Source organism: Dermacentor variabilis, chromosome 8 (assembly GCF_050947875.1).
Source record: "Dermacentor variabilis isolate Ectoservices chromosome 8, ASM5094787v1, whole genome shotgun sequence".
Lineage (NCBI taxonomy): Eukaryota > Metazoa > Arthropoda > Arachnida > Ixodida > Ixodidae > Dermacentor > Dermacentor variabilis.
Window position 1 is genome coordinate 87,452,654 of NC_134575.1, and position 27,104 is coordinate 87,479,757.

Here is a 27,104-nt window from a genome sequence, read left to right on the forward strand (position 1 = left end):
AGTGTCAATGTTTGACTATTTACGAGAAGCAGATTAGTCGCGCGGTTTGCGAGTCGCCAATGTGAATGAGCCGTGATTTTAAATTTTACGTTTAATTTGTATTAAGGCGTGTCGCTATTTTTATCCTGCCTTTGTCATTTTCGCTACGACAATTGAAAAAAAAAACATGCGGCTTGTGTTACCATGGCGACGACTTCTACAGCGCTATTGTATGTTGCGCAAGCATTTTCATTTTCTGAATACAACTTTCTTGCAGACCCTGTACGATTAAATGTTGCTTACTTGAAGTGCTGTGCCGCCTTCTCGCAGGCAACTTGCTTTTCCCCGTAGAAGCCGATGAAGGTGTATGACGCCACTTCCTTCTTAGCAGTCAGCTTGGATATGTGAGCTGCTCTCTGTGGAAAGGAAGCAAGAGGTCATTACGTAAACATCGCCGCAATCACAAACCGTTTTAAACAGCGCTGCTGCACCTGCAGCAACACCTGCTTTTAAACATGGCTATCTTGTTTTCAGACACGCGCTCATTACCAACGTAACACCCTCGAGAACTTGTGAAAAAAAATCAATCGTGTCACATAGCTTCTATCCAAATATTTTGCTCAGCATTCAGTCTACGCAAAAAAAAGGGTGACGATCATTTAAACGGAGAAATCGTTGCAGGTAAAAAGAAATTTGTTGTGACTGACCGCTCAAGGACTACCGCGTGAACTTGTAATACTTGGCACTGAAATTTTAGAAAATGTTCTTTAAAACTTGTGACTTGAATAAAAAAACGAATTGCATCACTTTTGCGTGTATACTTATTGCTATCTATTGAAATTTTGTGCTTTGCCACCCCCGTCAAGATGCACGCAATGAGAGGCATCGTAGTATGGGAGGCTCCAAAATATTTTCGACGAGTTGGAGTTCATAAGTGTGGCACTATTCTTAGAATAAGAGTGAAGTTTTAGATTTCAGGACAATGTATAGGCTGTAGCTGCGACCAAGAATCGATCGTGCGACGTTATGCGCCGTAGCAATATCTGAGAGCAAGCGAACCACGGTTACAACGTTTAATTATAATTGGCATGATAGATTTGCAACCCTTTCATCTGTGGTTTCACTACAATTTTTTTATTCCTCCAGTAGCAGTCTCTGCTAGTGCAGGTGTTCTCTCGGTGCTTTTTTTTCTTTTGTCTTCGATACGCTGTCTAGAAACGATCGCCATTGTGTCCGGTCAGGGTCCACACAGCTCAACTGCTGTCACTTTTGTAAGCGCAACTTTAGTAATGAAACGGAATATATTAACCACACTGAATATTGTTAAAACATTTACTAATGTTATAGTATATGCGCATTTTTTTCTCAAGATCCTTGACTTGTACTATTATGAGATCACACCTTTTATTTTGAAGAGTGCATCGCCCAGTCCTTTGTGTGTCCTGGCAGCTGAGGTGAAGTGCGTGTTAACTGTTCTGTAATCTTACAATGAACTGAATGACTTTCTGAAAACAGCCGCAGGCGGAGTAGGGAATACTTTGCAATTTTAATGAATTTAGTAGCTAGACAAGCCGAAATAATCTGTCGCTAGGTGGCTCACTACACGCCAAGATACTTAAATTATGTCCTCAAGAAGTCTTAGTATCATTTGATGATATCCTAATTTTGCGCTGAAATATCAAAAAGTGCTACAAGATCTCAATATGAAATACGGGAGGAGTGGTGTATCGCAAGCTATCACAAACATTAAATCTGGCAATGTAACTATTACTTTTAGCTTATCATGATAAGCGATGCCATACAAAGAACTCTGATCTAAAATTACTCAAGTCGTTCAGATTCTATCAATCAGGACTTTGAGCATTAGGATTAGACATCCCCTATAAGACGCCCCTGCTACGTAAATTACATACCCAGACGTTGCTAAATGACTAGCCTTAAAAATTTGAAGGCGCTTATACTTCCATAGCTCCATATTTAATCAGATATGGCAATCGGATATTTTATGACTAGAAGATAAACTTGGAGCGTAGCTTCGTCGTAAACATCAAACACAATCGACAAGGCCCACAACAATTCATGCAATAATTAGTTAGGGATGTAGGATTTATAGTCACCAACTTAGATCTCATAAGAACTCAGCCTTTCGCATTCATGGTGCACTCTGCACATATATATACATAAGCAGCGAAACAACCAAATATGCAGGAACCGGCGTAAAATTCACCCCCACGATATCGATCAGGATGCTCGTGTAAAAGCTCTTTCTTTTGGATATTGTTTCGCATTCTAATAGAAGAACTTGTGTTATTTGCATCTTTGTTATTTGTATCTGTGCCATTTCAATTTGTATCGTGTTATTTGTGCCCGATTACCAATGAACAATAACGCCTCCCACAGATCTAACATACTGAAGAAGACAACACTAATAAAAGCGTTACTCAATTTTATGAAAGAGTTTGAACATTGAGAAGGAAATATTCAATCTAGAAGAAGACCAGTTATGCAACTGGAAGGGCAAGTTGTTCTATTAGCCGAAAGTTTTCCATGGCAATATTCAGCTTTAGCACTTTTTGCGAGAGAACGCAGAGAAGCGATCCAAAATGATCACAGTCAGGTTCTTCGCAGCCAGAGTCATTTACTGCCCTTACCGTTTTAGTTTTCCCAATATCAGTGCATCTGCCTCAAATTTTCGGTCACATTGCCGTGTGCGGAAATATGACTCAGTTGTTGAATAAAACTGCAGTACAAGATTTCGCTTGGCTTAGAATTGAGTTTTTATAGCAGCCAATTGATGCATTTTTTTTCTATTTCTGACAATTGCCACGTCCTACGGCGCGCTACTAATCATAACAATGTCATTCCGTAGTGTTCGTACTCGCCGACTAATAGTCTTTAGTAACGTGATTGTCCCGTTACCGCGCTTTATTAAACCCACGTAAGCAGGATCCCTGCTTAAGATAAGTAGCCTATCGCCGTAAGAGCGAGGAAGAAAGAAGATGCTATGGACCTTCAAAGAAAGAAGGGCGTTTTCGAAATAGTCTGGTAAACCAGTAATCACTTTGTGCATATTCATTACGCCCCAGTGGTAGATATTGAAGTCCCATAGTTGTTTCTTTGCCCACTCTTTTGCGGTCGGCTTGTTAATGTGGGCCAGAAAGTCGTCGGTCTGCCTGAAAGCAAACGAGAAATAAAATTATTTGCATTGTTTTCCATACAAGTAAAGAATACAAGGTTATGAGATGAAGCAGTTGCAATTTAGTTCAAGCAATGTAGCCGTAGGCCTTCCTAAAATGACCGTTCTTTGCAAAAAACGAACAAAATAAAACTTAGTCAACACGCTGTCCTTTATAGCATCCCCCCGCCTTGTCCTATTCAATAAAATCTGGCGGCTCCAATTTCTGGAAATACGGACTGTGATTGTAGCTAGAGTATATTCCAGCTCTGAGGGGGAGGGAGCGACACTACATTGCTCAATATACCGACAGCTTTTGAACGTCCGGAGAGTAAGATTTTCTGCAAGCACAATAAAGGATTCGTGAACGCAAGGCTCCTATGGCTTATTTAAACCACTCATTCTAGTTTTCCCAATATTTTGACGACTGAAGTCCTGAAGTGTGTGTATCGGTACACACATTAGCCTTTTAACTTGCCGATGACAATGACTGTTCTACTAGAACACGTGTCAATAGGCGCAGCCTCTGTGCAATGAACGAAGCCTACCCAGATCCATCTGACGAGCTTCATGTGATGCGAATATTTCGCATAGCGCTTAGATAAGTGCGATACATCAAAATGTAAAGCCTACAATTTCGTATATTTTCCTCTTGTGCAGCGTCTCACTGCCAGGAAAGTTTATGCTTATGTGCCGCATCTAAACAGCCCTGATTTCAGTCAAGATTTATAGTAATGTACTACACTGTTCACAAGCTGTGACGAAACGGAAAGAGCAGTTCAACAGGAGGCGCAGTGTGAGACGTCGACGCAGTGATGTCACGAGGACGAAGGCAATGTATCATGCGTGTTAAGCGAAGAATGGTGATGAGAGATGCATGGCTCCGATAGGTAATAGACGTTCATCAATAGATTTTAAGTGCTGCATACCCATTCTACCGTAGTGGTACATAGCTGTTGCGCAACATTGACCACGAATGGGCGCAGAAAGGGCTCATACATGGTGTACCCCATAACATGGCAAACCTAATAAACTCGAAGCCATCGTAAAGATTATGTTATACCACTAAGTGTTCTGTGCGCTTAAGGGATACCAATGAACCGACATACTACGTACAAGTCCTTTGTCTTGATTTACTGTTTCAACAAGCAGAACCTCGATGCACTCACGGGCAATTTTTGTGGGTCCCTCTACCAGAAAGTGGGTCAAGTAGGCAGACAGGGCTTCGCTGAGCCGTGAGAAATTCCACATCAGGCAAACCGAGAGATATTTCAATGAAACCTTAATGAAGCACAGCAGTGACGTACACAAGCGGAAGGTTGGGCTTCCTGCTTTTTATTAGCATGTGCGGACGTCAGTCACATTTTCAAGAAGCTGACGTACTATGCAAGAATAAAGAAAAACGAGTAGAAGAAGCAAATCGAAGGGGAATTAATTGACATGCTGGGCACCTCTCACGTCAGCTGTGACTGCTGTGACTGCTGTCAGTCACAGCTGTGACAGCTGTGACTCACCCCATCTGTGACTAACGGGAAGAAAATTTGCCTTCACTCGCGGAAATTTCACGCAGCTTATAAAGGCACGCATATGTGACTCGTGCGCTCAGCGCAAAATTCTGCGTATATGGGTGTTCATCTTAGGTTGACAGAATGTTAAAAAATAATCCATGCATATAGAGATCTCATATAGAATATCCACTCATTTATCTAGAATACTCGAAGAGGCAGAAGTGTGTTACACTGAAACATTAAAACGCATAATTCACCAATTATCGAGATAGCGCATATCAACTTCTGACTTATTAACTTTCGCGGACAGATATGGTCTACTATTTGAATTTTAGGGTTTTACATACCGAAACAACAATATGATTAAGTCACACGGCAAAGTTGTGGACTCCGAGTTAATTCAGACAACTCGGGCTTCATTGAGATGCATCCAGTGCACATAACACGGGTGTTTTTTCACTTTGCTCCCATAGAAATGTGGCAGTCGCGGCTGGGTTTTGACATCAAGTCCTCAAGCTTAGCCACGCAACGCCCAATCGACTACACCACTACTGTGCGTTTGAAGTAAACTAATTGAAGCCAGTCATTTAGCTAGGCAGATAATAATGGAACGAATTTCGAAACAGCCCCATTGACGAATACTTGGCTTCAAACTTCCGAAAAAATGCGCTGTTATTCAACTTACTTTCTTTAACGAAATGCCCTTATTATACACCTGAGCTCACATACTACAGGAACACCAATACATTTGGTTGCAAAGTTAGGGAACACATACATCAATGCCGGTGTCATCCTTAGATTGTTCTCCAAGTATTCACAAGTTTTACAGTTTGCTTATAGAAAACCAGAAGGGTCAGGACTAAAGGATTAAAGGACTAATGCGCCTGACTGAGGCCCTGACCCCTCTACAATCTGCACTCCAACAAAGTAGTCGGGACAGCGTAAGAATGAGTAGAAATGGAAAAAAAGAAGAGGTGGGGGGGGAGGCTTGAACAAGGAATTCATGAGGCAAGATCGAGGAAAAAATTATACACTGCAAGCTAATAAAAGCAAGCACACGATGTGCAACCAAAAAACAGCATGAACAACATAGTTTGGGCGAACAATAAAAAAGCGAAAACAACCATATTTGTAATACTACTACTTCAGTTCTTAACGTCAAGATTTGCAGCAGTACGCATTCGCTACCAAATATAGGAATGAGGAAACAAATACAGACCTAGCACTTTACTTTGCCTTACATATAAAAACGCTACAGTATTCATTGGGCTCAAACTGGCATGAATAAGCATATAAAACTCGCTTCATTAAAACACACAGAGTTCAAACGAAAATCGCACATGACACCAACGAGCTATGTTCGGGTAGATATTTCTTGCACAATTTTATCGATGGCCATTGCTTTATTAGGTTTACCATTTCCTTGTTTTCATTTAGGAGCTTCGGAATTTTATTCCTCAAGCTCTGCATCCCATAATTATTTCTAACCTTAGGTAGTTTCTAGTTAATCACACGGGAGTTGCCTTCTGTGGTCGTTTCAAGATAGATAGGCTCAAAATTTGCCTAGTTTTTTTTTCCCATTTGCTCGATGATATAAAGTGAGAGCTTCTCTGTATAAAAAAGATTTGGTGGTGCTAATTTATACCTCATTTCGTATGCACATGTGGTATCATTGAAGCGGACGCGTTCAAGAGCACGAACAGCTTTCTTTTGTAAAACCTCAAGTTTATTTAAATTTGTGGTCGTTGTAGAGCCCTATATCCGTAAGCAGTATTGTAGATGGGACTGAGTTAGTGCACGATATATAACCGGTCTTAATCTGTTTAAAAAGGGGACCTTATATAGAGCCTTGTGGTAGTCCCGTTGTGATTATGTTGTGATCAGAAGAACAGCTGTTTATTATCACGTACTGTTTGTGATTTTCTAAATAACTTTTGATTAACTGATAAGCCTGGCCCCTTAAGTCATAACAGGGTACCTTATTTAATAATACAAACTGAGTAACTGAGTCAAACGCTCTCTTGATATCCAAAAATATTCCCACCGTAAACTGTTTCTTTTCAATATTCTCAAAAAAATTTTTTTAATGTCTAGTAGCGCTAGCTCAGTGGACTTGTTCTTTTTTTTAATCCGAAGTGCCGGCGTACTATGCATTTGTGTTTTCTTAGAAAGTCAGTTCTTCTAAATATAACGTGTTCAATTACTTTCGAGAATACGTACAGAACGGAGACAGGACGATAGTTTCCTATGTCATCTTTTTTTCCACCTTCGTGTACAGGAGTTACGCGTGCTACTTTTAATTTGTTGAAAACCAGGAAGCAGATCCGAAGTGGAGAATGCTTCTTTATTCGACGCTTGTAAAAAAAAACAACTAAAAAAATGCAGGCGCACGCTCGGCTTCACGTTCGTTTCTAACTTCGGCTTCTTCACTTCTTTTTCGTAGCATAATATTTAACAGCTCCCGGCCGAAGAATTTGCGTGTGCTTGTTCCTTTCAAAGACGGAGCTTGTCCAGCAGCAGATTCTAGGTGGTACAGCATCTGTACCGGTCTCCGCAACGTGTTGCCATTGGAAGTGCGTACTTTGCATGAGCCAACTTTGCCGTCGCTGGCCGGAAATAATTCAGTCACTTGTCCTATCTTCCACAATTGTTTTGGCGAGTTTAATTCTTTTATCAGTACTATGTCTCCAAGCTTCACTGATTCTGAGTGTCTACTTTCATTAATGTGAGCTGAACGAAGTTCTCGGAGGTACTCTCGACGCCACCGATTCCAGAGATTGTTTAACACGTGTTCTCTGTGTTTCCATCTTCGCTGAAGTAATTCGCGTGACGACGGTGTCTTTTTTGATGCTGTGCTTGACAAGTCTGGAGGAAGCATAGTCAACCTTTAGCCTATGAGGAAATGACTTGACATAAGCGGCATTGGTTCAGAGGCTTTTGCATACACAAATGTTATCGGTCGTGAAAATTATCATCGCTTCTACTTGATAGAGCGTGGTCGAAAGTTCTTGATAGGTAAAGAAACTGTTTCCCAGTGTTTTCTTCAATGTAGACTTGACAGATCTAATAAGTCGTTCCCAAAATCCTCCCTACCAAGGACTTTGTTCGGTGATAAATTTCCAAACAATCCTGCTACTTCCGAAATACGATTGTACTTCCTGTGATTTCATTATATCATAAAGTCGCTGGATCTCCCTTGAGGCCTTTTTAAATGTCTTGGCGTTGTCGGAATATACAATCCTACAAATTCCTCGTCGTGCCACAAATCGTTTAGATGGTAGCAAGAATTTGTCGTTAGACTCGTGACAAGCTCCAGATGAACCACCCTAACGATGAAGCGAGCTGCCTGATGAGGGCGACCGACCGACGCGGTCAACGCGACGGCGCTGGGACAGAATCAAATAACGATCCACGTCATCACGAAGCCACCGATTCCCGACGTGACATGGACAGACTACGACTGAAGCGTGCTACCGTTCGAGCAATGGTCACCAGGATCATCAACGACAACTCTTATGCAGATGGAACCAACACCATCTGGTGAGCTGACCGACCTTCTTAACCTATTGAAGGTGAAGGAAACTATGCTTATGGACCTTGATAACCAAGTAGAAGAGCATGTTACTGAGGACAACCTTGAGGATCAGCTTCGAAGCATCGGACAGTATCAAGAATCTATCGTCCTCGCGAAATCCCACGGTGAAAGCATTTTATCCGCTTTGCAATCATCGACTACGCACGCATCTCTCAATGACTTTCATCAAGCACGCGCACATGTTAAGCTACCTAAGGTCGATGTGCCGAAGTTTCATGGTGACCCTCTTAAACGGCCAGAATTTTGGGATCAGTTTGAGTCTACTGTTCAACAGAACCGATATATCACAGACGTAGACAAATTGAAATATCTTCGGAGCTACTTGATGGGTAAAGCGGAAGGTGTCATCAGTGGCCTGTCGACAACAAACAAAAGCAATAGCACAGCTGTAGCACAGCTATAGAACTTCTCAAAGAAAGATTCGGTCAGAAGTCTCTGATTGTTAACGACCACATGCGTCGTCTTCAAAACCTACGTAAAGTTCGTTCTTGCGAAGATTTCGAAGGGCTTCAAAGGTTGCATGAAGAAGTGCAGACGCACGTGAGATCCCTACATAACCTTGGCGTCGAAGAAAAAGAATACGCAGTGCTTCTGAAAACTCCTATAATACAAAATCTTCCGCAAGAAATGGTACTCCGTTATACTCAGCGCATCTTGTCTTCGACAAATACAGGCGTTACTAGTGACAAGCTAAATGAAATGTCTGTACTAGACCTCTTGAGCCTTGAAGAAGCTGGGAAGAGACTATAATGATGACTCCTGACAAGAGAGAACAAGTTTCACCCGCAAAACGACAATCCAATGAGCATTTCCAAGGTACTGATCTATGTTAACCATGAAACTGACTTCAGAGTTGTATATTACGTGGACACAAAGATCACTCGGTGGATGTCTCCCCAACGGAACTAACATTACACGAGAAGAAAGAGAAACTACGCAAATTAGAATGTTGTTTCCACTGCGCTAGACAATTTCACAGATCTAATGAATGCCGAAACTGGAAGAGACTAAGCTGTGCGAAACGCAAGGGGCGACTATCACCACGAAGTGTGACCGAAAATGGAAGCCGCAGAATATGGAAACGCAGGCAACTGTTTCCAGCTCGTTAACAGACTCGCTAAAGTACAGAGTTCTTGTGCCGACCACCCAAGCTTGGGCTCTGGGATCTGGAAGCAAATGTTTCGCAAGAATATTGATTGATGGTGGCAGTCAGCGCAGCTGACTGCCACCACGGAAGAATTGTCACGGAAGAATTGTCTAGGAAGCTGAAAGCCACTGTGTTAGCCGAAGAGCAGCTCACCATCTCGTGATTTAGAAACGTTTCAGCACCGCGGAAATATTACCAGAGAGTACGAGTCACGCTGCATAGCCAGTACGACTCAAACTCACTTGAAGTAGAGGCTATACAAGTTCCCGAAATATGCAATGACTTGTCAGCATTAACAGAGACAAATGTACTTGCAAAGTTGAAAAGCAAGAACTTACGTTTGGCTGAAGTCAACGCAGTTGAAGTCTCGCCTGAGCATGGAATAAGCGTCCTTATAGGTGCAGACTATTACTGGCAGCTCGTCAGCGGTAGAATTCATCGACTGGACGACTGCTTGACCGCCATCGAAACTATCATAGTATGGATACTTCATGGAGATACGAGAAGCCCACCTAAGTTCTACAAGCCAGAAACCATAAGGAAATTTATTATATGCCGAATGGAAGCCAACGTTCCCCAGCAACTGAGGTCTTTCTGGGAAGTAGAATATCTGGGACTGACTAACAAGGACAGACTTTCGACAGATGACGAACACGTCCTGAAGAACTTCGTGGAAACAACTGTTAGAGACAATGGTCGCGTTCAAGTTGAACTGCCGTGGAGCAGCAATTGTTCCCAGCTTAAAAATAACTGGGATGTCGCGTTAAAGAGGCTGGAGTCTTTGCAGAGAACGCTACATCGAGAACCAGAGTTTCAGAAGGAATATGACACTGCCATTAGGAGCTACTATAACAAAGACTTCGCTGAGAAGGTCACAATAGACAGTACGAGTGGAAATATCACGTACTATATGCCACACCGAGCAGTAGTGCGACGCAAAAGAACTACGACTAAAGTACGGGTGGTATTCGACGCCTCTTCTGATGCTTCGGACTCCCTTTCACTTAACGACGTCTTGTGGACAGGGCCAAGTTTGAACCCCAACATCCTCGACTTACTGCTGAAGTTTAGCAGCTTCAAGATTGGAATTGCCGCCGACATCGAAAAAGCGTTTCTTCAAATATCGCTGGCTGAACAAGGCCGAGACGCGTTTCGCTACTTCTGGTTTAAGAAGGGTCTTCCAATATTGAAGAATTGCGCATGACAAGGGTTCATTTTGGCGCTTGCAGCAATCCCTTTCTCCTTGCGGCAACTCTGCGACACCGCTTCCAACTGGTAGAAGACAAATACCCTTCTACTGCCAAACTATTGAAAGATCATTTCTACGTAGATGACTTGGTTATCGGGGCACAGGACAAAGAAGCAGCGAAGCAAGTCGTTATCGATTGTTTCGGTATCGTGAAAGAGGCAGGAATGCATCTAAAAAAGTGGACGACAAATGATCGACACTTACGAAACTTTTATAATGGTAGAAACTTAAACGTATAGTTCGATGGAGAAAAGGAAAAGAAGATTCTTAGTATCTTTTGGGGTACCGACAAAGACATTTTAAAGGGATCACTAACGAAGATGCTTGAATCATTGAACGAACAAAGGGTTACGAAGAGACAGATCTTAAGCTTCGCCTCACGCATGTACGATCCCTTTGGATTCTTAGCGCCGTTCGTGCTGGTAGTCAAGTTAGTTATACAATGACTGTGGCTAGAGAAATACACCTGGGATGCGCCACTTCCTGAGTCTCTTCTTATAGAGTGGACAGCGTGGACTAAAGGCCTGAGAACTGTGGATCAGCGAGAAGACAAACCCTCCTGGGCCAGATTGTGCAGGTTACAATACACGCTCTTAGTGACGCTAGCCCAGTTGCGTACGGCGCCGTGCTTTACATTCAGATACGAGACTTCAAGGGAGCCACAACAGTTCAGCTACTACTAGGCAAGTCGACAGTCGCACCTATACAAAAGATAACTGTGCCACAATTAGAACTGATCGGAGCCCTAGTTGCAGCTCGACTAGCTGCCACAGTGAAACATGCTCTAAATCTAGAGTACATTGAAACAGTTATTTGGACAGATTCTATGATCGTGATTCATTGGCTACGTGGTTCAGCGAAACGTCGGGAACAGTTCGTAGCAAACCGAGTTACAGAGGTACTCTCCCTAACTGATTTGAACATGCGGAGACATTGTCCGAGTGATCAAAATCCAGCCGATTTGCTGTCAAGAGGATCCACTGCAGAGCAACTCTTGGAAAGTTCAACTTGGTGGAAAGGACCAAACTTCCTCTACACTGAGACGACAATCGACGAGCCCTGCTACACCCGAGGATACAGTCGAAATGGAAGAAACTACCTGTACCGCAGCAGCAATTCAGGATACAGTCGGCCTAGAAGAGAAAATTACGTATTTGAAAGCAGCTGCTCGACCATTGTGCTTACAATTGTAAACATCAACGACTACAGCTCTTATAACCGACGGATGCTTATAACTGCGTGGACACAACGATTTGCTAGAAATTGCAGGTACACAAGCACCAGGAATAAGGGACGTTTAGACGCAACTGAAGTACAAAAGGCTGAAATTTATTGGATACGTCGAACAAAAGATAAAGTATTTGGACCGGATGTCAACAGAATTGACATTGTACTCCAGCGGTTCAGGCCATATCACAACGAATTAGGGCTTCTTCGCTTGGGAGGTCGTCTTCAGTTCAGGTAGCTCGCTTCATCATCAGGGGTCTTCAACTGCAGTTCTGATATCCTGGTCATGGCACCATATGTTGAAAACCAGGAAGTGGAGCCGAAGTGGTGAACGTCTTCTTTATTCGACGCTTGTAAAAAAAAAACTAAAAAATGCAGACGCGCACTCGGTTCCACGTTCGTTTCTAACTTCGGCTTCTTGACTTCTTTTTCGGAGCATAATATTTAACATAATTCATCGGGAAAGTGTCCATCCTTTAGAATGCAGTTGCAAATGTGTGCCAGTGGAGCTGAAATTGTTGACGCTACAGCGTTGATTGGATCAGTCTTAACCTCGTCGAGACCAGCTGCAGTTTTACTAATAATAGATGTATTATGCTAATTATTTCCAATTCGCTAGCGGGCACCAGGTATAAGTATCAAAACAATTTTTGTTTATATAGCTGCTTGGGTCAACTTTTGTCGTATTATTTCATTTCCTGCCGCAAGTTAGAAAATGCTCATCAAACTTGTTAAAAAGGTCTCGACCTGTAATGGCTTTGCCGGCAAATTTAATTTCATCACTGATAAAATGAATGGGCTTTGAATGACATATTTCATTATATATATTCCATAGCTTACTGGAAACATCAACGCCATCAAATTTATTACCGTAAAATTGTGTTTTGCTTTTCTAATTTCCTTGTTTAGTTTATTGCGATACCTTTTATATTCATCAAATTTATCGCTATCTTTCAGTCTCAAAAACTCTTGAAACAGCTTGTTCCTCTCTTGTATTTGTTTATAAATTGAAGGTGTCATCCATGGTTTCCTAGCCTTCTTTTTTTTCCATACAACTACTGAGAAAGCCTGGTGGTATAAGTCCAGTATCTTTTCGTAAAATCTTAAAAAAACAGACCGAAGGCCGGTTTTTGATCAGGACTTCGGACCAGTCTGCATCAAGCACGATCTTCTTGAAAACGTCTATTTTAGAATATCTATTCTTCTGAATTTATCATAATTTATCTTCCTTCCTGTTTTTCCTAAGATAGAAAAGACAGGCCAATGATCTCAAATATCGATAGATAGTGCCCCAGAGACTATATAATTTTCTACACTATTTGTATAACAAATATCTAGCATTGCCTCGTTGGCAACAGTTATTCGCGTAGCAAATTTTACGAGATTTTTGCAAAAATATCTAGACCTAAGATATGAAAACTTTTTTCTGCGGGGCTGTTTGACAATATTTAATATTTGTGTCACTAATGACTATAATGTGTTTCGTAAAAGTTGACAGATGTGCAAGAACATGATGAAGAGATTCAAAGAAGCGCGTGGCATTCCCCGTTGGAGGCCTGTATATAGCAATTAGGCAAGTGTTGCAAAAGAATATTGTAACAATTTCGCAGTCATTTGAAATCACTGCTTATTCTTTTTACATAGAGCAATCAACGTCGTCCGTTGTGTAAACACTGACACCACCAGCCTTTCTCGACCTACGAAATACACTACATTCCCGTGTTTCAATGATGCATAATACATCAAACTTCAATGACATCTTTTCCAATTGGCACTTGGCACGCTTGCTTGGCACGCTTGTTTTTATAACTACGTGCACTAAAATTTATCATAGAAAACGCATTGTATGTCCACGCATTCTGACTTAAGTACTGGTTAAAGTAATCTGTACTATACATTTGAACCCTTCATGCTATTTCCGAGTTTATCGAAGAATGCAGCAAGGTATGTAGGCCAGAACACTTATACCATCTTCTCGAGATCGCTCTCGGTAGAAGGTTTAATTGCAGAGTTCCTTGGTTTCTTCCGTTCGAGCACTGTTCCGCGATGTCCCCAAACGAACTGGTAGCCTCTTTCCATTGCTTTTGAACGTGCAAGATAAAGACGATTCTTATTTAGCAGTGTCAAGTTTTTGAAAAAGAAAAACGACATCCGACTGTCTTTTTCTCAGTAGCTTGGCATTAGCATTCCATTGCTCATTCGTCTAGCCAGTGGCAAAACGAATGATGATGGGTGGCACACGATTGGGGCGTGAGGGAAACCTAGAATGCTATCAATGTCGGAGTCAGTGAATTCCTGTAGCCCCAGTGGCTCACCCACTGAGGTTACTATGGCCAACAAATTCTCATGTGTTGTTACTTGAATGTCGTAAGCCTCTAGGTTCAGTCGCCTACTATATTGCTCTAGTTCATTTAGCTCTTTCTTCAACAAAGGAATTTCTTGCCTTGGATTTCCCGCTTCGATTTCAGTCACCTTTTTTTGAAGATTATTTATCGCCTGGACTTGCTTGTTAAACCGAGTTGCAAGCTCATCCTATTTATCAGAGATCATTTGCACAGAACTCTCAATGCTATCAATGGTTTGTTTTATTCCTAGTGCTAATTCCGTTTTCTCGGAGAGGGGCAGCAAGGTGGTTAGCTTTTTCTGAATGTTGCTCAGTTTATCAACACTGCTTGGCTCTATTCTTGTCGTATAGTCGCCATTTGACGACCTGCCATGGCCAGGATTTGCACAGGAACTGCATTGCCCGTCATTTTGCATCTGCGCATTCATCTGCATAAGCGCCTTTGCTGTCACTCCCGGACACTTTCCTACATGGAAACATGCCTCACACTCGGTGCACGCCAATGATTGCTGATTGTCTAAAAATGTTTGACACAAGTGTCACCAACATCATTACGCATCACCGAAACTTGTGAGCCCGCCATTTGAACATGTATACAAACGTCACTCTTGCGACGGCAGAGGCAGCACCAATGCTGTCTGAATGGTGTTTTACGCAGTAGTAAAGAAGAGTATACCAACCTGCGAATACGGACAGTAACACTTTACGTTGGGTGAAGCGTTCGAGCAGCCTGCCGCTGCCGTCGCCGAGCTCAGTAGATACGCATGTCGAAGTCCCCGGTTACACTTTTACACTTCTTAAATCAAAATGTGGGCGGTAAATTCTTTACCTGAAGTGTTCATTAACGACACTTTCATAAATAGTCAAATATCCAATTTAATTTCTTGTGCAAATATATCCAGCCATTGAAAGCATTCTAGCACAAGAATTAGAATTGTACTAAAAATGGCTAATACTGAAAAAAAGTCTCTTAGCGATAAGAATAGATACTGCGAATACTCTTCTCCTGTTCGAAGTATTCGTTTAAAGTTAAGACATTTGCGTCTCGTCTTCGGCGTCCGTGTCTCGTGTTTGTTTCGCCCCATTGCTCTGTCGCACCTCAAGTCAGTGTACTTACAAGGCATATATTGAGACGCCAAACTGCGTCTGGTTTCCCATGGCCGCAAACCTCTTAAAATTCGCAAACTCTGCCGGGGTCGATAGATCCAGGTTCTCGAAGGGCGCCTTCAGGGAGCTGAAGAATATGAACTGGCAGACCCCGTCCGGTGGCACGGCCAGCCAGTGTTCGCCATCCACCGTGCAGATCACAGATTCGATTGTCGGTGCTCGTTCATCGAGGGCTGCGCACAGCGGTGCATGGCTCATGAAAAAATTATCACGCGCCGAACTCATACGTCTGACCTCGCTAGCCAGCACGCAGTGCCGTTGAACTCTCACGCCAGGAGCATCACCCAATGCTCCAGTAAAGTGACTCACGTTTAAAAAGAAACTCTTCCCGCCGTGACTAAGGAGGAATAATATATATATACATACATACATACACAGAAAAGCATCTGGACTACTGAATTTGTGTGTACAAACTGTAGGTTAGTGTAGGTGATCTTTTATTTATTGTTGGACAAAGTCGCTAAGTACCGGCCCAAAGCATTTATATTAGCGAAGTCACGAAGTAATAAAGAAAAGACTAGTTCACTACTTCTTTTATTACAGGTACGGTCCTCTACCCCCTTATTTTTCAGACTGCAGCAGAACCTCAGTAAACTGAAATCACCTGAATGGAATTGTCGCCTAAATGAGCCAGGTTTATGGTTCGCTGATTTTGCATTCTGGCTATGGCAAAAAAAAATTGTTTGTTGAACGTAATCACATTCTTTCCTACTCCGCACAAACAAACCCAAAATATATTGCCGCAAATGAATTGCGCAGACAATGTCAGTGGCATCGCGAAAGATGTGTATGATTGCGCTTTTCCATTTCGGATTTTCTTGCGAATTGTCTACGTTTTTTATTGCCAAGGTGGGGGCTTTGACAGACTTTACATCGGTCGCGCCTTGCTGTGGTTTCTTCGTGTTCGTAGTGTGGAGGAGCTAAGAGTTTGCTTAGCGTTAGCAACGGTAGCAAATGAACGCCCGCGCAATGAGATCACACTGGAGACGAAGACCAACGTTATTGATGGCTTCGAGAGAGGTTTGTTTATTAAAATGGCAACATTTTCTCACTACATAACGCCTGCTTTGGTTTTGTAACTAGGTTTTCTACTACTATAACTAGGCAGTGGCTTCGTGATGAAAATGTAGTACAGATCCCCTAAACCTACAGTTTTTTGTTGACAATGAAGTACCTGCCTCTTTCATAAGAGCATTTTGTGCACCCTTGAGCTCCATCTTTCGGTAATTCTCAATCCAGATTTAAGGAACTCATTCAGCCGGTCCCTTGAGCTGCCGACCAGCGAGAGTTCACTCTGAGCGCTTACGTCCAGCAGTTGCGAGTGGTTGACATAAATCCGAAAATAAAAGGCAAGTCCAATTTTCTAGAGCAATACCACAAATAGGCATTCTAGTTTCGTGCGTACATACGGCTAACAAATAAACTTGTCTGTATGCTTTGCAAGTAGCTGCAAGTGAAACTAAATTTGGTTCCAAAAGCAGGTAGCATGGCTACACTTGCACCTGGGTAATTTGCAGACCGTTCACGTTAATAGAACATGTGTATACATGTCACAAATGCTCCAAAAATGCGAAGCCCGTTAATGCGAACGAGAACTTAATAAATTCAGCAAATATTTTGCAGTTTCCAAAACTCACGCAGCTTATTTTACGTTATATTTGAGGCCTTTAGCCCCAGAGTGAAACTTGATGAAATTGCAAGTAGTTAACAGGCTCTCTCTAAATGCGCTTAACTTGTTGCGACCTCATATGTGCTTTTTTTATTACAATAAGTAGGCTGCTATGTATTAAACCAAGAAAGACATCTAAATATGGAACACGCTTAAGGATCCTTTGTAACTGTGCAATGCGATACCGTTAAAGTATCCCTGACTGCTTTTAACACTTCCCGGCAGCTCCAGCTTGTGTAACCGTAATGTTTACCGGGAAACGCTTGTGGCGAACGCTTTGCACAAAGGAGAGCTTTTTGGTAGCAACACGACCTCTTGCGTTGGCCGATCCCGGAGGTTGTGCACAGCCACGCCAATTAACTACATACTTCGCAGGTTACTGTTGTAGTTTCGCACTTTCAATAAATACTTCTGAAAAAATTTTACACAAAAGGCATGCGCTGTCGGTGCTTTCTTCCATTGCATATGTTTGTGGCCCATCATGCCCACGATACTGAAAAATAACTTCGTCAAGAATGGACGAAAAGATATAGGCAACTTTAGGGGCAGAGTGGCGTGGCAATATAAGCTGCACGTACTTCATGCGAATAAGAAGTTATGGCATACACATATATTAAATATGTACGGCAGTTTAACTCACGCAAACCACCGACACCGACACCGGATTTTATGCGTAACTGGGCCTTTAGCGCTATCGCGCCAGAAGTGTACGCGACAAACACCACAACGTCCCGTCCTCTCTGAAAGTCGTTTTTTGTTTCGTGCAGAACAGCATGTTTGTCCACAGTGCCGTATAGCAATTCACCGTCGTTTAATTTTTACAAGAAGTGCTTCTTTAATGTAAAAAAAAATGAAACTTGTTTGTGGTGTTGGAGTCGTATAAGAAAATCTCTAGATGTAAACAATGCTTACGATAAATTTATTGCAATTTTCAAGCGATTATATCATTCGAACTTTCCGCTAAAAGAGCGCAGATTAAATGCGGGAACCATGGATAACGCCTGAGATGCGTCATCAAATGAAATCAACACATAAACCTTAATAACATTCCTACCTACTCGTTTACCGGAGGACTGGCTGGCCATCAAGTGTTATCGAAACAAACTTATAAAACGCTTGCGATCCGCAAGAACTCATTATCAATCCGCATATCTTGAAGTTTCTGTTAATCGTTCTGACGTACTGTGGTCGACATTATATCCACTCATTAGTCGCGGCCACTTTACCGCCCCTTTTCAAAACTAGAAGTAAACGGTAGAGATAGGGATGGATCACATTTGGCTAACGCATTTAGTAATTTTTTCACTGACATGATAAAGACCGGGACCCCGGCTGATGCGTGCGAATGCGTAAGTGTTCACAACGCTCAATCATTGTAGTTGCGTCCTGTCACGGACCACGAAGTCTTATCAACAATAAAAATTATAAATAATATTGCTAGTTGTAATATACACCGAATTCAAGTACGTCCTATCAGACGTGTCTGATGTTATCTCGCCGCCTTTAGCAGATATCTTTAACATCTGTTTAACTAACTCAGTCTTCCCTTAAATATGCAAATAGCAAAAGTAACCGTGCTTTATAAAAAAGGTGACCGAAATAACTTTGGCAATTGCGGGCCGGTGTCTATCTTGCCTGTGTTCTCAAAGGCCTTCGAAAAAAATTACGCACACTCGATTTTCAAGTTTCATTGATAAATATAATTTATTTACAGCTAATCAATGTGGTTTTCGGAAAAATAAATCAGTTCAACTGGCGCTGCTGTTGCAAAAAGAGTATATTCTTAAACAATTTGAAAATAAGGCGCTCGTTCTTGGTACTTTCGTTGATTTTCCAATGGCATTTGATTTATAAACCATAAAATACTGTTAAACAAATTACATTGCTATGGTATTCGTGGACAAGCCTTAACGCTTACTGACTGTTATTCATCCAACAGGCAGCAGGTCGTTCCGATAAGCGACTCAATTTCAGGAGTGAAACCTTGTCTGTGTGTAGTGCCACAGGCAGTATTCTAGGCCCACTATTATTTAATATCTATCTTAATGACATTCTAAATATTATTTGCGAGGCCAAATACATAACATATGCTGATGATACCAGCATGCTTTTTAAGGGCATCATATTAACGAACCTATAAGTACTTGTAATCACACAATGAAAACGCTGGTGTGATGGCCAGGAGCAAATGCTATGCGTATTAACGAAAATAAAACAGAAGCTGTTATATTTTGACCAAAAAATTAAATTGTTCCACCTCAGCAAGACATAGTACAGAGTACTCACACTATTGAAATAGCTGACCATTTTAAATGTCTGGACATATTTTTTCTGCGAATATGAGCTGGGATTACTACGTAAGATGTGTCCTGCAAAAATTAGCTCAAGTGACAGGTGTAATTGGTCGGCTTCGATACTTACTTCCAAAAGGAATAAAGCTTCTGCTCAATCACTCGCTCATTCGCTCTCGTTTAAATTATTGTCAACTAGTATGGGGTACAACGACGGTCACTAACCTAAATCAAGTATACTTGGTTCAGAAAAAAATGCATTAGGCATATTCTCAAGGCGCTCTTGCGGCATGTACTAATGATTTATTCTGCTGTTGAGGAATAGTTGAAGTACGCCTGACATACAATTATATCTTAAGCAGAAAATTCAAATTAGAAACTCGTAAGAACATAACTAATTTGCGCGTTCTGGCCAAATTAGGAATTCGGCATTTAAATTATCCCACGCATCATGGAAAAAAATTAGGAAATAGACACAGTACTATTAAACTACGGAAAAGAGCGCTTGTCTTACACCCTTCCCTCCCTTCTGAATCACTAAGATCTTAACAATTTTGACTTATTTGATTGTTCATATCAGGATATCCGTAAGTAATATACCGTGATGTATAGCTCTGAGATTTCTACAACATAACACTTGTTTTACTGCAAACCATGTCTAATTTATCAAATACACAACCGTATCGAATTGTTTCATCTGGTTGTATGTAACTGTTTGTAACAAGTTGATTTCTGTATTGTTATTTTCTTTACATTCAGTGCACTTATTCTGGATATTTTTAATTTGATAGCATTTGATATATTCATTTTTTTCTAAGAAACTGTTGTGTATTTATTTTTTGACTACTGTAAAAGCTGTTCTAACTTTTCTGTATTAATTTTACATTTTCATTACTTAGTGTGTGCCCTATAGTACTACACTCTCTGTTGTTTCAATTTTTGAATTATTTTACTGTAGTGCTCTTACCGCTCACAAATTTTTCTATGGGGCTGTGACCTAGTCAAGCTGTTCTGACTAACAGCTTGTTATGAGTCTTTCTTTGTGTATCATTGACAGAATGAAAACAAAGATTGATTAATAGCACAAAAATTATCGTTGATCTGGATTACTGGACATTCCACTGGAACTTGTACAAGAGGCAAACGTTCAGAATTACGTATCTACTTAGTGTTCCTAATCAAAATTTTGGCGTGTAAATTTAGGGCGCAAATTAAAGTCAGTAAGTTCTCGGGACATATACATTTGGAAGAAATCTTAAAGATAGCTCCAAAATTCTGATGACCGCTTTTTGTGATGATAAGCGGACGGGTAAAAAATACTTTTAGATCCAGTTACTCGCATTGTAGTGGATAAATAACCGAATAAGTGGAACTCGAATGTATTTTGTCGCACAGTTATTGAATGAATACCATGACACTGGTTTTATCCTCAGTGTTCGTTCCAAGTGGATATGTTTTGCGAATTGCAAATTTCTATAAAGGCCTTAAATACATTGTCACATCGTAGTGACGGCCGACGACACAGCAACAAAGCTGAATGGCGAAACTAAATTTATTGGGCGAACCTGTGCCCACAAAAACCAGGTTACACTCAAAGCTCAACGAAAGCGACGAACACAGTAAGCGATCGTCGAAAATCTGATCAGTGGGTCAAGCGTGTCGGCTTTTATAAATCAGTCGTTGAATGTTCTAGAGTTATCGCTGGGACCCGCGTGTCTTCTAGCGCATCGAGCGTATGGCGATGATGGCGTGACGATAACGGTATCACGAAGTGGGTATGACAACGTAGCGTGATCATCTCGTCATTACAAAAACGATAAGGTGACGACTGTAGATGACATCGACGTGAAGACGAAGTTACCAAGAGTCAGATGATGAAGTGAGGACGATGATGAAGGAACAACCATGGCTGCATCACTGACACTACGAACATAAAGCACAGCGACGATGGCACGACGACAGTATGACATATTGTGACGACGATGGCATGACGCACAACGAATTATGAAGGTGGAATAACGGCGATGAATCGTGATTCCACTAAGAAGTCTAATAATTTAGCCACTAGCTAATCACTAGTGGCTCACGCCATTAGGGAACTTGGTCCATTTGACCGGAGTAAAATGCGTCCTGACGAGAGCATCACGGCAGTTACACGACCAAGCTAGAGTAGCAATGACTTATTGACCTCAATAATATCGCCATGATGGTTGACAAGGAATTCATGACCACTGTAAGACGACAATGGTGTGACGACGATACGTCAAAACGCTGGCATGATGGCAGCCAGAAGCTGAGATGGCGACGATGGAAGGACTACGACGGAATCGTGAACATGAGCGTAAACAAAACTGGGAAACTACTTGGGTCACTGAGTCGGCGTAAGAGGCTGGATAGATGAATTCATAGACAAGCAGAAAATGCCTGAAGTAGACAAAGAACGCGAATTTCATCACCTATATACCCTGTGCATTTCTTGGTTTCTTTGTTGGTTTCAGTTTCCCACTCTCCCCGCCCCCCCCCCATATATATATATATATATATATATATATATATATATATATATATATATATATAGAGAGAGAGAGAGAGAGAGAGAGAGAGAAAGAGAGAGAGGGAACCAAGGGTGCCCCAATTTTATTACTCACATTTAAGAAACCAAAAAAACGAACACACCAAGGACAACACAGGTGATACTACGTGTACTAAATGAATTATAGAAATGATAAATTCATCGAAATGAAAGTGTATGAGAAAGGAACTGCCCATCGGCGGGATACGAACTCGCGCCTTTGCATTCCGCGTGCCATGCTATTTCCCCTTGAACTACAGCGGCGACGTTCTCCAATCAACTTTCAGGGGTATTTATGTTTTACTGCTAGAATGTTAGCCAGCGCCAACACTCACAAACCTTGGCAGCCGATGGGTAACGCCCTTTCTGGCGCAGGCGTCGCGAGTACATGATATACTTGGGGGATAGCAACAGGTAAGTAAACCCACACATGCTACCTGAAGGCATCAATGTTGCTGGATTCGAGGCCCTCAATTACTATGTTCCATTGAGCGTTGATTATTGGGACGATACAATTGACGTATGAATAATAACAGTCAGGCCCCTCGCTTCTCTTTCATCTCGTTCAATATATTATGAGGGTCTCGAATAAGCAGTGAAGCAGCAGCTTTGCTGCTTTCTTCACCGTCAATACTAAGTGACATCTAGCGGAGGTGCATTGCGTTCATGCACCGGACGCCCCCAACAAGCTGTCATCCACGCCTCTGAAGACAATACCAACGTCGCGAAGGACCACCGAGGTAACCGCAGGCTGCAAAGGCTAAACCCGAAGCACGGACTATTGCTTATTATGACTAGGAAGATGGTGGCGGAATCAGCGTCCGCCATCGCTCAACAATACAGAGAGCCACATACCTTTCATCGAGCTTCGTTGTGCGGTCCGGAAACCTGGCTGAAGACTATCAAAGAATCTCACCCTTCAACTGGACCTCTGAGGATAAGCTACGCCACGTGTACTTCTTCTTGAAGATGCCGCGAGGACATTGCTTTAGGAATGGAGTATACACCCTTACAACGTAAGACCTGTTCCGCAGTAGCTTCCCTAGGACATTCGGGGGCATCGTTCGGAAAGAAAGGACCGAAGCTCTATTGGAAGCCTAAGTGAAGCTACCTAACGGCACCATTGCAATCTTTACGGAAGAAATGAGTCGTCTATTACACCACGCCAATCCGGAAATATCGGAGCAGAAGAAAGTCCACCTACGCATGCGTGATGTAAAGCAAGAACTTTTCGCCGTATTGATACGAAGCCGACCGAAGCCCATCGGGGAATTTCTTTGCCAGGCCACCAGCGTCAAGAAAACACTGGAAATCCAGAACCGACAGTTCGTCCGCCACACGAACTCAAGAAGCTACGTCGGAATTCAATCACTGGGCACCGCGTCACTATCAGAGTGGTCGTGCGGGAAGAGCTTAAGAAGTTGTTCCCTTCATCGAAGCCCCAAGTGGCTTCGAATGCCGACGTGGCAGGCGAGGACATACAACGGTCACTCGGAGTCCCTCAATCGTCGCAGCATCAGCTAGAAGCGATGACGTACGCCGCCGTAGACGGCCACCCTGCTTCCTCTCCGAGGCCGCTCCAAGGCCAAGTAACATCGCAGTTCTGCCGTCCGCCAATGCTGCCGCCTGCATGCTAACTTGTCACCGCGCCGCGCCGGCCAAGAAGACTTACATTTGGCGCGCCCCTGACCCCTGTTCGATGTTACCACTGTGGACAAGCGGACCACGTATACCATCGATGCCCACACTGCGACAGGGGTCTACGAGGGTTCGCCTTCAGAGCGCCACTTCCACAGCTTGCCGAGCGGCCACGTGACGTCGCCGACTACATTGCCGGAACGCAGTGGAAACCCCGATGACCTTCGCGTTCGCAATCTCCAGGACGGTACTTGTCGCCACAGCACCGACCATATACTTGTCCAGCCCGAGACCAGACCGTGAGCCACTATCCGAAAAACAAAAAGCACCAACCGATGGAGGTGCGGTTGCTGTACGTCGAAATGAAGAAGATCCGCTGCCACCGACGATGAGGCTTCGAAATCTATTTCGACGACGCAGCAACGACACGCCTTCATCCAGAGAAAGCCTGGAACCCAAGGATACGCCGACAAAAGACGACCTGACCAGCCTCGGGTCAACGCGACGGAGCCGTGATCTGACGCCAAGACCTAACCGCAAAGGAAGACAAAGAATCTCGACGTGCTTCTCGACGGCCACGAAGTCAGTGCGCTTGTAGACACTGGAGCCGACTACTACGTCATCAGGGGATTATTCGCCGCCAAGGTGGAAGTCAGTCCTACATGGCATCGTCCTCAAATTCGGACAGCTGTACCATACCTCTTCACGCTGACTGAAATCGCACGGGAAGAATTACAGTCATGTACTTCCTCAACCAACACGGCGCAATCATCCACCTGAGGTCGAAGTCGATAACGCCGTCCACAGGCCAAGCGATACCGACAGAGAGGGCTTCCACTGAGCGTGCCTTAAGTACACTTGAGCACCAAGTCAGCATCCCAACTCACTCCACCATCGTCTTTTTGGTCGGCAGCGAAACACCTGCAGATGTAGAAGGCGTCGCCGAGGACGACCAGCTTCTGCTGCTCCACCGTGAAATTTGCGTCGCAAGAGAGATCGCTCGACTGCACGGATTAAAAGCGAAAGTGATGCTGACAAATTTCAGCGACGATTTAAAGCGCATCAACGAGAGCATGACGATGTCATACATCTAGGAAATTTTGGAAACCAGCAATGCGTTCATCCTCTCGGATTCTGCTACGCCTACCCCGACGACAATAGTTCCTGAACCAGACACCGATATAAATCCAAGTCTCTCTCTGACTAAGCAGCAAATGCTCAGAAATCTTCCTCGACGATACTAAGACTGATTTTCGACGGCATCGAGGATTCTACAAACACCACTTGTAAAGCATCGCAAAATATCTGAAGAGTGCGCTCGACAACTCCGCAAGAGCCCTTACCAAGTTTAAACGTTGGAATGTGAAGCCGTAAGGCAACAAGTCGAAGAAATACTGTGCGACGACCTCATCCAGTTATGGAAAAGCCCGATCAGGCTGTTGAAAGTCGTCAGCTGCTTTCACGCGTTGTGTTGGCTAGCGAAGTGAAAGGACTGGTCAGGACGCCTGGCATGGTGGAGCCTCAGGCTACTAGAATATATCATTTTAACCTGCAAGTCCGGACGAAAGCACTCTGATGACGTCCGCGTGTCTCGCACTCGCGTGGACCCACCACCCCAAGATGACCAAGTCGAGGACGCATGTTTAGATACAAAAGAGCCGGTGAGTTTGCCGAGCAGCAGCGAGCGGACTCTGAGCTCTGAAACCTTGCCGAGTACTTGTGCAAAGCAAATCCGACTTTATCCTGAGGGTATTTATGTGCGGATTGTCATCATGTTTTTTTTAACAACGTCCTGCTAAAGAACAACTATTCGCCAGCCCACGCAAACTACCATCTCGGTCTTCCCGCAGCCCTACGGTTAGATGTCCTGCACGCTTTCCACACTAACACAGCTGGGCACCTCAGGTTTTCCCGAAAGCTCGCAAGAACATAAGACAAGCACTTTTGGCCGTGTATGACTGCCGAGGTCGCTTGTTATGTGAAGTGATGTCGTGACTGCCAGCGACATAAGACACAACCAACAAGGCCGATGAAATTTCTACAGCCGATCGAGCCTCCTTCAAATCATTTTAGCAGATAGGGATGGATTTGTTGGGGCCCTTTCCGACGTCAACATCTGGAAAGAAGTGGATTGTGGTGGCGGCCAACTACCTTACCCTCTAAGCCAAAACAAAAGCTCTGCATAAAGGTAATGCAGCCGAAGTGGTGAAATTCTTCCTTGAGAACGTCCTGCTGCAACATGGTGCTCGAGAAACTCTCATCATTGACAGAGGAACGACCTGCACTGCAGAGTTGACCCAAACCATTTTTCAATTCAACCAGACAAACCACAGGAGAACAACTGCCTACAACCCCTAGATGAACGATCTTATGGGGCGGATGAACAAGACCCTCACCGGCATTCTTCTGATGTACGTGGACGTCCAGCACAAGACGTGGGATGCAGTCCTGCCGTACGTAACTGTCCCTTGCAACGCGGGGGTGCAACATACAACACATGTCATGCTGCGCAAGATGGTTTACGGCAGAAACCGCACAGCTCGACGCCATGCTGCTGGGCATCCCTGACAAACGTAATATCGATGTCGCCGCGTGTGACCGCGCCAAAGAAGCCCGGCAGCTTGCCCGCCTGCACATGAAAAACCAGAATGCCGACAGCCCGCACTACAATCCTCGACGACGCGACGTGTAATACAAGCCCGGCGACCGTGCTTCGGTTTGGACTGCGATTCGATGAGGAGGACGTAGCGAGAAGCCGTTACGAGGCTAGTCCGTGCTTTGCAAGATAACCCGACGTATCGGCGCGCTTGACTATGAGCTCATGCTATGCCGCATTTCGCCATCACAGCGGCGCCGAGCATGACCTGAAATCGTCAAAGTGGAGCGTCTTCAGCCTTCCTACGCCCGCTGATGAATTTGGAGACTTACTTCTTTTCTTATTTTCTTGTTTTTTTAAATTAAAAACATGCCCTTAGGCATAATACAAGAAATGTTAAAAATACACGAACAGATTCGACTCGTGCAAACAATCTAGGAGTGAACGATGATGTGGTCCATGAATCCAACTTTCAAGGTCGGGTGGGCGGCCAGGCCGAAGGCCTGTTGCCCGGAGGTGGCGGAGACGGCTTAGATGAAGTCCTGGGCACGTCCATAATACGTGTGTCACTGTCAGATTTTGGATTTCTGCGTTGCAAAATGGGCACGATGAGCTGTAAGGACCATGGTACTGTTGTGGCCAGAGAGCGGTCACAGACGGGGTGAGCACGACCCCGTCACGTAGCCTCTTTAACGTAACCTCCTCTCGGCGGGTTAACCCACCAGGGAGGTCTAACCCACACGGAGGTATGAGAGCTCGTGTGGTACGTCGGAGGTTTTCCTTTTCCCGGATCAGTCGTCCACAGGCGTCTTCAGGAAAATGTGGAAGTGGGTATGTTGTAATCTGTGGGTGGGTTGCCATATCTGCTTCAAGGAGACCCGGCAGGGCTGCTCGAAGCACCCACTTGACGCGTATGAGGATATTCGTAGCGGCAGCAAGATGGTAAA

At 43.5% G+C, this 27,104-nt stretch overlaps 1 protein-coding gene across 1 annotated transcript in view; it reads right to left on the reverse strand.

Annotated features, from left to right (window-relative positions):
- Positions 1–278: 278 nt before the first annotated feature.
- LOC142591471 (uncharacterized) overlaps positions 279–27,104 on the reverse strand; it is a 32,511-nt gene continuing 5,685 nt past the window's right edge. The window contains exons 2-4 of the mRNA XM_075703799.1: positions 15,342–15,564; positions 2,990–3,152; positions 279–395 (exon numbers count right to left, since the gene is read on the reverse strand). Coding sequence (XP_075559914.1) covers positions 279–395; positions 2,990–3,152; positions 15,342–15,564 — 503 coding nt within the window. The remainder of the gene's footprint in view (positions 396–2,989; positions 3,153–15,341; positions 15,565–27,104) is intronic.